Below are 14,670 nucleotides of genomic sequence, written 5' to 3'. Positions count from 1 at the left end.
GGGACTGGCAGGGCCCTCGCGTAGCCCAGGAGTTCTCATTCCCCGCTAGGAGGGGACCAGCTCCTGCCTCTGAAGCTTCCATTGTCCTGGAGGCCAGTGCTTCAGCCTCACTGGAGATTTTGGGAAAATGACTCTAAGAGGTTGAGGGCACCTGAGTCACTGGTCAGGCCCTGGGGGCGTGGGGATGAATATGACATGGCCTGGCCCTCTAGGAGCCCAGAGGCTAGAGGCAGTGACCAGTCCTACACATGGGTAGTGATGGAGCAGGGCTGTCTGTGGTCAGCTAGGGATGAAAAAGGAAGGCTTCTGGAGGAGGGCACTGGGGCTGGCAGGGATGAGAGGTGCCATGTGCAGACAAGGGGAGGGCATACTAGTGGGAGGAGAGAAAGTTCAGAAAAGCAAGCTGGAGGCGGCTCAGAGAGAGAGCTGGATTTGGGGTTTGTCCTTTCCCTGGGGCCATGAGAAATATAGAAGGACAATGAGCAAGGGCTTCAGCCATGAACATTGGAGCCTTAGAGGGATGGATCTGGCTTTGTGCCCCAGCAGCCTTGAGAAGAGGGTGGCCACCATCCAGAGGCCATGTCAGTGATGCTGGTGAGAGGCAACGATGCTGAGGGCTGCTGTTTGCTTTAAACGTGACTCAAAACCTTGTCACTATTGTCCTCTGCACAGAGTCCCAGGGTTCACACATCGCTTCTGCTTTCCCCAGAGCCTCCATGTCCCACAGCCACTGGAAATAAAGTCCCAATGGTGTTGACAATATCCACCTTGGTACAGGCAGATCCAGGCCACCCACGCCACAGCTTCCCGGACAGCCTCCGCCTCCGCCCCACCCGCCCTGTGCTGCAGGTCACTGACCCTACTAGTCAGCTGGTTCATATAAAGGATGTGGACCAGGCCTGTGTGCTCAGCGATGGCATCTGCTCGGTTGCTTTGCCTCATCTTTGCCCTGCTCTCCAGCTCGGTGGCCTTCGGCTTCCCTAGAAGCCCTTCCCGGCTGCTTGAGGTAAGTCTCTCCCCTCTTCACCATCTGGACCTATCAGGAGGGCAGAGGTACCAGCCTGGGTGGTCCTCTTCCCTGGTGAGGAGAGGTAGAGGGCTGGGCAGTGAGCTGCAGGGAATAGGGCTGGGGATTGGGACAACTGGGCTCCGAACGTGCTGTTTAATCCTGCACAAGGCTCTGAAATCTCCCTGGGCTTGTTTCTTCCCCACCTGTCAAATGTGTGATGCTCCATGACTACTCACTGCACCGGGGAGATATAAAGGTCCACACCTGAGAAAAATGCAGAGGCCTCTAGAAAGGGCTGAGCTGAGCCCTGTGGTGTGCAGTAGTGGCAGGGTGCTCCAAAGGGGGCCTCACAGACCTGGGGTGCAGGGAAAGGCAAAGTGAGTCGGGGTATGAGGGACAGGGGAGGAGCTCTGCGTTCGGTTCTCCCTGCCCTGCTCCCTTGGGTAGCCCTCTCTGGATCTCAGTTCCCCCATCTATTCAGAGCATTTCCTACTCTGACATGTGGTTCCAGGTGGGTCTTATGTCCAAAGGCTGTTCAAGGTGTGTGTGTGGGAAGGTCACCACTGAATCCTGGCCTCAGCCCAGAACCCTGCCCCTGGCCACAGTGACCTTGGCATCAGCCTGACCCCAGTGTTTGTCTTTGCTTTTGCAGAAACGGAGCCTCCTGGAAGGGGTGAGGACTTTCGCCAGAAATGGGGTGGGGTAAAGTAGGACAACACGGAGTTGGTTGCCCAACAGCCAAAGAGGTGGGCCATAACAGCAGGTCCCACACAGCTGCCAAACAGCTCACAGCCCCTGCCCCAGCAGACTCCTGGGAAGGAGTGCCGCAGGAGCATGCCCTCTCGAACCATCCCAGCTGCAGCCTAGGATGGCCATTCCACCAGTCCTTTCCCCACAAACACTTAGCACACAGTGAATGGCCCCATTACACCCTCATGAAGCATCTTTATGTCCATATTTAACCCAGATATCTCCCTAGTCTCCCTCAGTCCACCAAACCCTCATGGGAAAGAGGATATTGGGGGCATGAAGGCTCGCCCCACACACTCCCCTCAGCACTGGAAATAAGTGCCTGTTTGGGAGATAGGATCAGGCAATTCCCAAAGGCCACAGTACGAGTGTGGAATGTAATCTTTCTAAATGGACATGTAAGAGGTGAACAGGAAGAGCTAAACAGGTCTCTGACCCCACTGGGTCAGAGGTGCAGAGACCTGGCTTGGCTGCAGCACCTTGAGTGGAGGAGGCAGAACCTGTCTGGAGGACCTCGGAGCCATGGCATACACTGTCTTGAGGGTGATGGGGAGCATGGGAGGGTTTTAAGTGGAGGGGGGAGGGTTTTAGGTGGGAGGTGGGGAGTTTCACATTTGTTGTTTTTACAAGATCTCACTGTCTACAAGCTGCATGGAAACCAATTACAGGGTTAAGGAGGCAGAGCAGCACCCCTCCCCTCTCCCTGCTTTGCTCCCTCCCAACTCTTGCTCCTCTTGGCACAACTTGAAATTCCTTTTCATGGCACAAAACTCCCCTCCCTAAGTGGCTTCTTGCTGCTGAGCAACGAGGCAGGCTGAGCTATGGAACTTGTGGGGCCCAGTGACTAGGGAGAGACAAAGGTTGAATCAGACAAGGCCTCTGCCTTCCAAGAAGCCTCTGACCTCTGAGGGGAGAGAGGTGCCCAGAAAGGCCAGCGCATGCCTCATGCATCAGGACTGCCTAGACGCCCATCATCAAATGGTGGCCAATTGAAATGAGGATGGAGGAGGTCACCCAAGCTTCCGACATGGGTGACTGGGACAATGGAGGGGCCACTAAAGGTAGGCCTTGGAATCTGTAAAGGGAGCTCAGAAGTGGAGTGGCTAGGTTGAAGACTTGGTTTCTCAGTGGCTCAGGTTGGCAGGTCGCCACTGCTGAACACCATCACCTCTCCCACAGGTGGTTGATGGCATCGATGTCTACAGTACCAAGATCACCTGCAAGGTGACCTCCCGCTTTGCTCACAATGTTGTCACCACGAGGGCTGTCAACCGGGCAGATGCTGCCAAGGAGGTTTCCTTTGATGTGGAGCTGCCCAAGACAGCCTTCATCACGAACTTCACCCTGTGGGTACACCCAGGCTGGTGCTCTGGGCTCTGGAGGGGAGTCTGGCCCAGCATGAGCCCCCCGCCCCAACTCTCTTTCCTTGCAGGACCATCGATGGTGTTACCTACCCTGGGAATGTCAAGGAGAAGGAAGTTGCCAAGAAGCAGTATGAAAAGGCTGTGTCCCAGGGCAAGACAGCTGGCTTGGTCAAGTAAGTATGCATGCCCAGGCCCTGGGGAGAATTCCTGGTCTGCGAGGGATGCAAACAACAACACAGCAATCATTATTATTATTGTAAAATGTGCCTGTAATTCTCACAATGTTATCCCAATTTGAAGTTGAGGCAACTGAGCCTTAGAGTGGGTAGGTGTCTCCCCAAAGGGGTTGGGACTTGAACCCAAGGCCAAGGATGGATGGGGTTGTGCAGTCTGTGGGGCTGTCATTGTCTTGTACTCCCATTCAGGGCCTCTGGGCGGAAGTTGGAGAAATTCACAGTGTCAGTTAATGTGGCTGCGGGCAGCAAGGTCACGTTTGAGCTAACCTACGAAGAGCTGCTGAAGAGGCACAAGGGCAAGTATGAGATGTACCTTAAGATCCAGCCCAAACAACTGGTCAAGCACTTTGAGGTAATGAAGCACCCCTGCAGGCCCTGCTGACACTGTGGGGGACAGGACAGGGGCTTGGGGAAGGGCTTCTCGGGCAGAGCTCAGAGAAGGGCCAAGAACACAGGTCCTGGCCTCAGCACTTGGCTGGGGAAGCTTGGGGAATTACAATGGTTCTGGCCACAGCAACAGGGACGAGGGCAGGAGGCTGGGCTGGACCCACCCAGATCCTCGGGTGCTGGGCCCTTGGGGACATCACAAAGTGTCTCTGTATAGCTAGTAACTTGTTATATGGGCATTTTACCTACATTAGAAACCCAAGAAAACAATTTAGTGGTGGAAATTGGATACCAACTGGCAGGCAGTGGGAGAGCTTTGGGGTCAGAGTGCCATCAAAAGGCCCTTTCGGTCATTTTCTTGGTGGGAGACACCCAGTGTGGCTGTCACACTGTTGTCCTGAAAGCTGGTCCCTGCACCATCACTGACCAATCTCCTTCCCCTTGTCCTTGTCCTGGGGGCTGGCCTCAGCACTATCACTGAGTAACATTTCCTTACCTTTGGACATTTCAGATCGAGGCAGATATCTTTGAGCCCCAGGGCATTAGCACGCTGGACGCCGAGGCCTCATTCATCACCAATGACCTCCTGAGCAGTGCCCTCACCAAGTCCTTCTCAGGGAAAAAGGTGGGACAGATGCCTCTCAGGCTTGGGGCGCGGGACAGGAATACAGACCCTGGCAGGACCAGTCTGAGGGTGTGGCTTATGCTAGGATCATGTGTGTGCCTGCTGCCATCACTGTCTCCCTCGCCACCTAGGTCAGGAGTAAGGATGCTGGAGGCAGAGGGCTGCTTGCTGATGACGACCTGCCTGAGCAACTGACCTGCTGCAGGGGCCCTTCCCCAGCCCCTCATCCTGTCCCCCACAGTGTCAGCAGGGCCTGCAGGGGTGCTTGATTACCTCAAAGTGCTTGACCAGTTGCTTGGGCTGGAACTGGTGTGGTGTGGGGAAAACCATTTATAAAGCCCAGTCTCATTCTACCCTGGGAGGTGACAGGGCAGGTTACTGTTCCTGTTTTCCAGATAAGGAGACTGAGACCAGATGGAGTCATTTAGATCTACTGACTCTACATTGAGGGGTGGAAGATGAAAGGGAATTTTATTCTTGGTGCTAGTGGTTGACTCTTATCCCCAAGCCCCCAGCTGGTTGTGGGAAGTGGATGCATAAATGTTTGCATGAAATGCAAACCTCAGTTGTTTAGGACTTCCAGGCTGAGGGCCAAGGGGCATACACTCAGAGGGCTGCTGGCTTCTGCAGGGCAGTGGCCCTGCCCCGGCCCTCTCCCACCTCCCTGCTCTGCTTCTTTCCCCCTCTTCCTTCTTTTGGCACCAACACATACCACCCAACACGAAGTTCCTTTTCATAGTGCAAAACTGCCCTCCCCTTAAGTGGCTTCTCAGAGCTGAATGCCAGTAGGCTGAGCTAAGGCACTGAGCTGAACAGGGAAAGCCAAAGGCTGAATCAGACAAGGCCACAGCCCTCTGAGGTGCCCCTGTTCTCCTAGGGGAGAAAGTGCTCAGAAAGGCCAGTGTATGCTGGATGGAGGCAGTACTACCCAGGTGCCCACCTCTGGGTTCCTCTCTACGAGGGCTGTGCTTTGCTCCCCAGGGCGCCTCTGGGCTGAGGTCTGCAGTGGGCAGACCTTGGCCAAGCTAAGCAAGGTCCTCCATCTCCCCACTCAGGGCCATGTGTCCTTCAAGCCCAGCTTGGATCAACAGCGTTCATGCCCAAACTGTACAGACTCCCTCCTCAAAGGAGATTTCATTATCACCTACGATGTGAACAGAGAGTCTCCAGCCAATGTGCAGGTACCTCCTCACTGACTTCGTCAGGCTGGTCAGTTCTGCAACACAGTGAAGTGAGGGCTGGTGCGGGAGGGGCCACAGTTGCATCTAGTGCCAACATCACCCAGGATCCTCATTCCAAGGCTGAATTTTCTGTCAGGCAAAGGGGTGGGAGGCAGCCTAGCGCTTGTGTGGCACACTTGGGAAGGTGGGAATGGGTATCTTCTTAATCTGCTAAATGTCTGCTTCTAATTTGCAAGAGTAGCCAATGTGCAGTTGCTAAAGCTACGTGGACCTCCAGTCTCTTTCTCCCCTTTCTAGATAGTCAATGGCTACTTTGTGCACTTCTTTGCACCTCAAGGCCTTCCTGTGGTGCCTAAGAATGTGGTTTTTGTGATTGATGTCAGCGGCTCCATGCAAGGTCGGAAACTGGAGCAGGTACCGTCCTCTGTGCAAGTGAGGGTGAGGGGTGAAGGGAAGTTTTTTTTTTAAGTGGACAAAACTGATATTTCCAGTTAAAGAGGAGGGAGGGGGACAGGATAAAAAAGGCACAAAGCATCTGCTCCTTTTGTTTCAGGCGGCAGGGGCCCTACCACCAGCCCAGGCAGGGAGGACACCCAGCTGTCTGCTGCTCCCTCTCCCAGCTTCTGGTCTGCTTGTCTTTCTCTTTCCCAGACAAAGGATGCCCTCCTCAAAATCCTGGAGGATGTGAAAGAGGAGGACTACCTGAATTTCATCCTGTTCAGTGGAGATGTGACCACTTGGAAAGACAATTTAGTTCAAGCCACTCCTGAGAACATCCAGGAGGCCAGGAAGTTTGTGAGCCAGATTCGTGATCAAGGAAGTAAGAACAGAGGGGCATGCATGCTCCCACTGCTGTCTGCCTGCCTGAGCAGCCTGCTTTTCTCCTCCTTGGGGCACAGGTTTTGCTGGCCCAGGCCCTGAAGACCCTAGCTGGGGTAGAGGTGGGAGTAGGGTGGTGGCCCTCAGGCTTGATCTCAGGGTGTCTTCTCTGCAGTCTAAGAAAACCCGTTTTTTCTGTTTTTAACCCATGATCCTGGTGCCCCACAAATCCCAACAAAGTAAGGCCACAGAGAAGCCTTATCATTGGCTGTTTCTTATGGGAAATGACAAGTGATGTCTTTACTGCTCCTCGCTCTTTCCAGGAAAGGGGCTGGGAGTCCATCTGACTGTTTTCCAAATTGTTTTTACAATCACCCTGTGCTTCTATCCCTATAGCAGCCCAGAGAGGCTGGTTTTATCCCGATTTAAAAGAGGAAATCATTACTTCTTCACTTGAGTCAATATTTACTAAGTACCACCACGTACGGGTGGACGGGGTTCTTGGGCACATGAGCAGGGCCTGGTGTCCTGAACCCCTCCACCCTGGCCCCCCGAGGACCCCATCCCACGGACCCCCTCCCACGGTGCTATCTGTGTGCCAGTGACCAACATCAATGACGGGCTGCTGAGAGGCATCAGCATGCTGAACAAGGCTCGGGAGGACCACATGGTCCCAGAGAGGAGCACCTCCATCATCATCATGCTGACCGACGGGGACCCCAATGTTGGTGAGGCAGGTGGCCATGGCTGTGAATTAGAACCACAGTGCCTGGCTGCCACTCCTGGCTCTGTGGCCTGCTTGCTGTAAGACCTTGGGCAGCTCTCCCCAGTGTCCCCCTCGGACTGTGAGCCCCTTGAGGGCAGGGTCTGCCTCCCCCTGCCAGGGTGCCCCACCCTCTGCCATGATGCCACCAGTTCTGTACCTGTAGAAGTCAGACCTTTCAGACTGAGCTGGTCCAGATGGTTGTTAGGACTGTGGCTAGAGTGTGAGCACCCCTTTTTTCCTGCAGGTGAAAGCAGACCCGAAAAAATCCAGGAGAACGTGCGGAATGCCATTGGAGGCAAGTTTCCCTTATACAACCTGGGCTTTGGCAACAATCTGAATTATAACTTCCTGGAAAGCATGGCCCTGGAGAACAATGGGCTTGCCCGGCGGATTTATGAGGATTCCGATGCCGATGTGCAGTTGCAGGTACGCCTTGCTTGTGTCCGTCCAAGAATGAGGAGCTCACTCCTTCCTCTGGAAGTTGTTCCTCTTAAGGTAAACTCTACCTCTGGTTACCATTTACCCATCAGAAATGGTTCTGGTTTTGTCCTCGGGCTACACGGAACAAATCTGCGCCCTCCATAGGATTGCCAGATCAAAAAAATGAGTAGTATTTTAGTGTAAGTCTGCCCTAAAGATATCATAGGACACTGTATTTGTTTGCTGGGGCTGCCGTAACAAAGTTCTATAAACAGAATGGCTTAAACAACAGAAATTTACAGTTCTGGAGGCTAGAAGTCCAAGATCCAGGTGTCAGTGGGCTTGGTTCCTGGTGAGAGCTCTAAGGGCAGATCTCCAGGCCTCTCTCCTGGGCTTGTAGATGGTCATCTTCTTCCTGTCTCTTCACATCATCTTCCTTATGTGTGTCTCTCTGGTTCAAATTTCCCCTTTTCATAAAGACACCAGTCATATTGGGTTGAGGTCTGCCCCAAAGACCTCATTTTAACTTGGTTACCTCTATAAAGATCCTACCCCCAAATAAGGACACATCTTGAGGTACTGAGGTTATGATTTTAACCTATATATTTTGGGGCACACAATTCATCCCATAACAGACATACTTATGCTAAAAATTAACTTCTTATTTACCTGACATTGAAATTTAACGGCATGTCCTGTATTTTCATTTGCTATATCTGGCACCCAGTCCTTCCTGGTGCAGGAGACTGCACCTCCACCCTGCAGTGGAGCCCCTGGGCATTCATCCTGCCTGCTCCCACCCATGGCCTGTCCTTCTCTCCTTACTTTCAGTCCAACATTTTTTGAGTGCTTTCTATGTGCCCAGAAATCTGTCCTCACCTTTTGTATCCTTCCCAGCCTCTGCCTGGGGGGCAAGGAGGGCTCCCACACACTGAAAGGCACAGTCAGGGCCACGGAGAAGTGGAGGTCAGGCCAGGCCGGGCCCAGCCTGTGGGACTCAACAGCCTTTGGAGGCATCCAGGAGGGCCCGCCCACACTGTCCTCCCCATGCCCGCCTGCCCTGCCGGCCTGAGGTGACCAGGTCCCCTCTCTGGACTCCAGGGCTTCTATGAGGAGGTAGCCAATCCACTGCTGACGGGGGTGGAGGTGCAGTACCCTGAGAACGCTATTCTGGACCTCACCCAGAACACTTACCAGCACTTCTATGATGGCTCTGAGATTGTGGTGTCTGGGCGCCTGGCGGATGAGGACATGAACAACTTTAAGGCAGATGTGAAAGGTCATGGGGTGAGCGGGACTAGGGCCTGGATGTGGCCTGGAGGTGGGGGATCAGCACCTGTGGAGCCTGAGCCTACTGAACCACGGGCCTCCATTCCTCAAGCCTCTCACTCCCCCCCCCCCCCCCCCCGCCCAGGCCATCAATGACCTGACCTTCACGGAGGAGGTGGACATAAAGGAGATGGAGAAGGCTATGCAGGAGCGGGACTACATTTTTGGGAACTACATTGAGCGGCTCTGGGCCTACCTCACCATTGAGCAGCTGCTGGAGAAACGGTGACCCTGGCCCCGCTGTCATGTAGCCAGGCCCCACTGGGTCCCCAGCACTGCCCCAGCATTGCCCTGTGCCTGCCTTTAGGCTGGCTCTGCTCTGGAGGTGCCCAAGAGGAAGAAGACTGGGCCACCCCACATATACTCCCAGCTGTCCTGCCCTCTTTTCTGCTGAGTCCCTCAGAATGTTTTCCCAGGGACAAGCCAGCCTGGCACCTGGGGGCCATGATGGAGAGGCTGAAGGCTAGGATCTGGCCCTCGGCCCCCGGAGGGCAGAGCCTGGGCCCAGTTGAGAGGGCCAGGCCAGCCTTTTTTTGGGTGGGACTAGCCTGGAAAGCACCTGGTGCTGGGCCTGGCACATGCTGAGCACTCACCATGTGTGATTGCTGTAGTGGCCATTTCAAGCCCCTTACATTTTATAGATGGGAGAACTGAGGCCCCTCAGAGAAGAAGCACAGCCTGTCCATCTGTCCCAGGGAATTGGCGAATCAGTTTTTTTCTGAGCACTAGTGGGCTCCATCCTGGGGGGAGCGGGTCCTGGGCTGCCTCTGGGACTCCTGGCCTGGTGCTGGGGGAGAGAGCAGGAGAAGGTGGGCAGGGAATGGACCTCCATGTTGACTCTCTCACCGAAACCTCCCTGCAGCAAGAACGCCCATGGAGATGAGAAGGAGAATCTCACAGCCCAGGCCCTGGATCTATCTCTCAAGTACCACTTTGTGACTCCACTCACCTCCATGGTGGTGACAAAGCCAGAGGACAACGAGGACAAGGTGGCCATTGCTGACAAGCCTGGGGAAGGTAGGCACAGGAGTGAAAGCCAGAACTCAGAGGCCTTCCTCTAGGACCAGGCACTGGGTTCCTTGAAGAGGAGTGGGCCAGGCTGGGGAGATCCAGACCCACTGAAGAGGAGCAGATCCAGGGGTCACTGAAGGAAAACTGGCCAAGGGCTGGGAGGGTGCTGTTGGAGAGAGTGAATCCGTCAGTGTGGACAGGGGTGTGTGAGGTGAATAGGGGCCTCTGGGTCTTTAAAGGGATATGAGTAAAGGAGTGAGTAACCTGCCCCAAGTCATTTCCAGGGAAGGGACTTAAGTTGCAGCATGGAAGGGCTCAGTTAGACAAGAGGAAGCATTCCCAGTCTTAAATTTAGGCCCCGAGCATGTGCCTGGGAATTGTGAAAGGAAAAGCCCCTGAGAGCTAGAGGCTCAGACAATGCCTGCTCACCATACCCCAGGAGGGGATTCCTGAGTATCCCCGCAACTGGGCTTGGGAGGTGCAGTGTTGGCACTGGGAGGCAGGGGAGGCAAAGAGCTGGTCCAGGCCAGGAGCTCCTAGTTCCCGCGGACACACAGTAAGAGCACAGCTGGCTGCTGGGAGGCCCACAACCTGGGGCTGGTTGGATGGGCAGCAAGATGGTCACATTGGCCAGCAGTCTGTGGCTTCTAACACATTTCTCCTCTTCTCCTCTTACAGGGTCTGTGGATACAGGTGAGCTTCAGCCAGCAGCTGGGTGGGTGTCCCAGGAGGGGGACAAGAGAGAATAAAGAGGCCTTTCCAACCACGCTGGGGATGCCCAGCCTAGGAAGGAGCCCTCAGGACACCTGGGCTCTGGTCCCAGCTCTGCTACCACTCATGAACAACCCTGGGCCAGGCTCTGCCCCTCTCTGAGCCTCAGGACCCTTGTCAGTTGATTGGGGGTGGCTTCCTCTGCCCAAGGAAGAACAATCAGTATAGGAGTATTATGTGACCTGCAAAATGAGCAATGTCCCATATCAGCCGCTCACACTCCATTACTCACACAGCAACCCTCTGAAGGAGTCCTCTTATGGTTCTCACTTTACTGTGAGGAAACTGAGGCACAGAGGTTAAGTCTTTTTGCTCAAGAACTCTGTCAGCAGGTGGCCGAGCCAGAACTTTGGCCCAGGCAGCCTGGTTACAGTGCCTGAGCTGGAATTCATAGCACCCTGAGCCTCTCTCATCATAAAATTGGAACCTCACCTCCCACAAGCCCACTGCCAGTAGGCAGGGCTTCCCCAGGCCCTGCCTGCCTGCCTCCTCACCTCCATCAGTACAGGTTCTTCTATCCAAGCAGCATATTTGGACTGGGTCATGGCTTTGACCTTACAACAGCCTTGTCAAATATACAGTCACTGGTGTGTATGTGCATATGATGTGTGTGGGGATGTGTGTGTGTGTGTGTGTTATTACCAAGGACAATAGACAGCTGTGAGCCTCATTCCACCCCAATGGATGGGAGTACAAAGGCAGAGGACAAGATTCGTTGTGAGCATTACTCATGACAGAGAAGCTGGCAATCTCATGGCTTGCATTTTAGCCATATCAAAATGCCATGCCCCTGGCCTTAAAATTACACCCATTTACCACTAGCCCTAGAAAGAAGTTCCTTGGAAATTTCTATAGCCTAATTCTACAGATACCCCCCCCCCCCATCTGACACTGTTGGGGTTTCACAACCCTGGTACCACCAAGACAGGAGGTATGGGGGCTAGGAAGAGGGGAACCCTAGACCTCACTCACGACTATTCTCTGGCTTCTTCTCTTCAGTGATCCCCTCCACGGCTTACCTCCGTGAGTAAATGCTGCTGCCGCAGCCCCCGGCCCAGAACACAGCCCACTGGAGTCTTCCTGAATCAGCTCTCTGGGACAGGCAGATGGTTGGATTCTGAGGAGACGCGGGTGGCTGGGCGGCTGGGTGTTAAGAGCAGGAATGGGAGGAGCATGAATCAGACTCTGGGTAGGGTCCTGGCATCTCCCCAGGCCTGCTTGTTTCGTTCAGCCTTCTCTCCCTTTGCGTCCACAGACAACTACCAGCCTCCTTTGCCACCTTCCTACTATGGTGAGTTCTCCAGTTCCTCCTGGGGCAAGGCTCAGGGCCCTGGGCCCAGCACCTCCTACCTGTCTAGGAGTCCATCCTCCAGGGGCCAGAGGGTAAGGGGAGGCCCTAGGAACAGTGAGAGGCTCCAGAACCCAGGCCTTTCTCTGATGTGCCTTCAGTGGATGGGGACCCCCACTTCATCATCCACATCCCAGAAAAAGACGATGCCATCTGCTTCAACATTGATGAGGACCCGGGCACAGTGCTGCGCCTCATTCAGGACCCCATCACAGGTGGGGGCTGCAGGCTGGGGCTGGACCAGGGCCAGGGGTTCTTTCTGGGAAGGCCTAGAGACTTCCAGGGCAGGCACATGGACCAAGTCCTCACTCTGCCCATAAAGCACCCATCTTTATATGCAGATTACATGCAGGAGGAAGCTGACCAGGACCATAGGCTAACTAAGTCCCCCAGGGGCCAAAGTGTTGGGGAGATGGTTAGAATTAAGGGCAGCCTTGCCCTGAGGGCAGGACCCAGACTGTATCTGAGGAATAGTTTTTCTTTGAACAGTACTCCCTTGTCCAGGCAAGGGGCAGGCCTACAATGTGGGCCCTCAGCCACTAGTGTGACTCAAGTATCTAGAAACAGATAGAGTTAGCTCGAAAGTTCTGGGCTCTTCTTGGGACCCCCACTCTGCTACCTCTCATCCAGTCTGGCTGAGGGGAAGGCACACACTTTAAAGGCCTGCTGGACTCAGATCTCACTGGTCTCTAATTGCCCCCATGCCTCTGGCAGGCTTCACAGTTAATGGGCAGATCATTGGTGACAAGAGAGACAGCTCTAACTCTGAGACCAGAAAGACCTACTTTGGCAAACTGGGCATCGTTAATACTCAGATGGACTTCCGGATTGAGGTGACTCCGGAGAAGATTACCCTGTGGAACAGGGCTGCACAGAGCACTTTCAGCTGGCTGGACACAGTCACAGTCACGCAGGATGGGTAAGGCCCCACTACTGGGCCTCTGAGGGCCACTGTGGTCCCATGATCCAAGGAGGCCTGAAGGGTTTGGAGAAATCCCAGGACAGCAGATCCATCAGGGGTCATAGGGATGACTGGTGGCCTTGGAGGTCAGCCTCTGCCCCAGGGGAAGGTGACCATCGTAGACTCCAAACAACCCCTAGGTGCCCTGTCAGAGCCAGAATTGGTAGCTGGACAGTTCATGGGGCTGACCTTGAGGGAAGGGTTGCATGGATGAAAGTTTTAGGTAGCCATGGCAATTTGATAACAATAATCCTATTTGCATCTTCTCTGGCTGAACTAATCAGTTCTGAAACTCCTCAGCCTCTCCTATGTCTTTAGATCACTCAGAGCCTGATGGTCAGGATGGGAGCGTTACTCCAACTAAGGCTCAGAGAGGAGGGCAGAACCTGCCCAAGGTCACACAGGGAGCCAGTGGCTGAGCTGGGACTCGATCCCAGGACAGTCCCCTTTCCTGCTTACAGAGGTGCCAGAATGCACTGAATGTAGTTGGCGCACATGAGGTGTCTTTTCCCCAACACCCCGAGACAGTTTCTAGAGTCTGTGCTCTCAGGTGCTATGTCCAGGAAAGGCCCTGCCAAGATGTCCTTGACTCAGATGCCCGGTGTCATGGCCACCATGCCCTTGCTGCCCTCTTCTCTCTCCTCTCCTAGAGTGTCAGTGATGATCAACAGGAAGAAGAACATGGTGGTCTCCTTTGGAGATGGGGTTACCTTTGTGGTGGTTCTGCACCAGGTGTGGAAGAAACATCCCATCCACCTTGACTTTCTGGGCTTCTATGTGGTTGACAGTCACCGGATGTCAGCACAGACACACGGGCTGCTGGGTGAGGAATGTTCAAGTTTCAGGCTGTTCACAGGGCAGAGGGAAAAGCCATGTGAAAGTCTGTCCTTGTCATCCCAGGCGCAGCACAGGACACCCCATTCAGCCTCTGCCTGAACACTGGAAGGCCAGTGGCCACATAACCTGGGGTGATGGCAGGGTCTGACAGTGTGAATGCTTTTATTCCCAGGACAATTCTTCTACTCCTTTGATTTTAAAGTGTCTGACGTCCACCCAGGCTCTGACCCCACAAAGCCACAGGCCACAATGGTGGTGAAGAACCATCGGCTGATAGTCACCAGGTTAGGGGACTCATCTGACATCCTCATCCTGCCCAGTAACAAGCCAGGAGAAAAGAGCCCTCTCTGCCCACACCTATTGGCCCAGCAGGCTCTTGTCTTCTGTGGGGCACCCTCATTTCCCTCTGGGGTCTTGGCCCCATTAGGGCCCTCTGAATCAGGAAAAGGCCAAACTTGGCCCCCTGAAAAGAGTAATTATGCAACCTCGTTCTTGACCAAAGAGTTTTGGACCTCTAGCATTAGTAACTTCACTCCCTTTTTTGATGTTAGGTCCATAAGCGTAGCAACCATCTTGCCTACCATGTATCACAGCATCTCTCTCTTTTCTCCAGGGGCTCCCAGAAAGACTACAGCAAGGATGCCAACAGTGGTACCAAGGTGGCCTGCTGGTTCGTCCACAACAATGGCCAGGGGCTGATTGACGGAGCCCTCAGTGACTACATTGTCTCTGACCTGTTCTGAGGTGGCTGACTCAGCTTGCCTGGCCCCTGGAACAGGGCACAGAGCCGAGTCTGTGGGAGGGCAGTGACAATAAAGGCCGAGGTGGAAACCAGACCGCTGCCAGCATCTGCCTG

At 54.3% G+C, this 14,670-nt stretch overlaps 1 protein-coding gene across 1 annotated transcript; it reads left to right on the top strand.

Annotated features, from left to right (window-relative positions):
* The first annotated feature begins 894 nt into the window (after positions 1 to 894).
* ITIH3 (inter-alpha-trypsin inhibitor heavy chain 3) lies at positions 895 to 14,650 on the top strand. The gene is made up of 22 exons (XM_090284043.1): positions 895 to 1,006; positions 1,662 to 1,682; positions 2,939 to 3,105; positions 3,192 to 3,296; positions 3,549 to 3,711; positions 4,258 to 4,371; positions 5,427 to 5,552; positions 5,850 to 5,966; positions 6,204 to 6,372; positions 6,974 to 7,099; positions 7,382 to 7,563; positions 8,659 to 8,844; positions 8,972 to 9,111; positions 9,749 to 9,903; positions 10,576 to 10,590; positions 11,668 to 11,691; positions 11,924 to 11,959; positions 12,118 to 12,231; positions 12,731 to 12,935; positions 13,628 to 13,800; positions 13,987 to 14,098; positions 14,428 to 14,650. Exons 1-22 carry the CDS (start codon positions 914 to 916, stop codon positions 14,555 to 14,557), a joined length of 2,673 nt encoding a protein of 890 aa, XP_090140169.1. The 5' UTR covers positions 895 to 913; the 3' UTR covers positions 14,558 to 14,650.
* The last annotated feature ends 20 nt before the right edge of the window (positions 14,651 to 14,670 follow it).

Source organism: Furipterus horrens, unplaced genomic scaffold (genome assembly GCF_987537825.1).
Source record: "Furipterus horrens unplaced genomic scaffold, mFurHor1.1.pri manual_scaffold_7, whole genome shotgun sequence".
Classification (NCBI taxonomy): Eukaryota; Metazoa; Chordata; class Mammalia; order Chiroptera; family Furipteridae; genus Furipterus; species Furipterus horrens.
The sequence above is the reverse complement of the archived record's forward strand: the minus strand, read 5'-3'. Positions and strand labels throughout refer to the sequence as shown.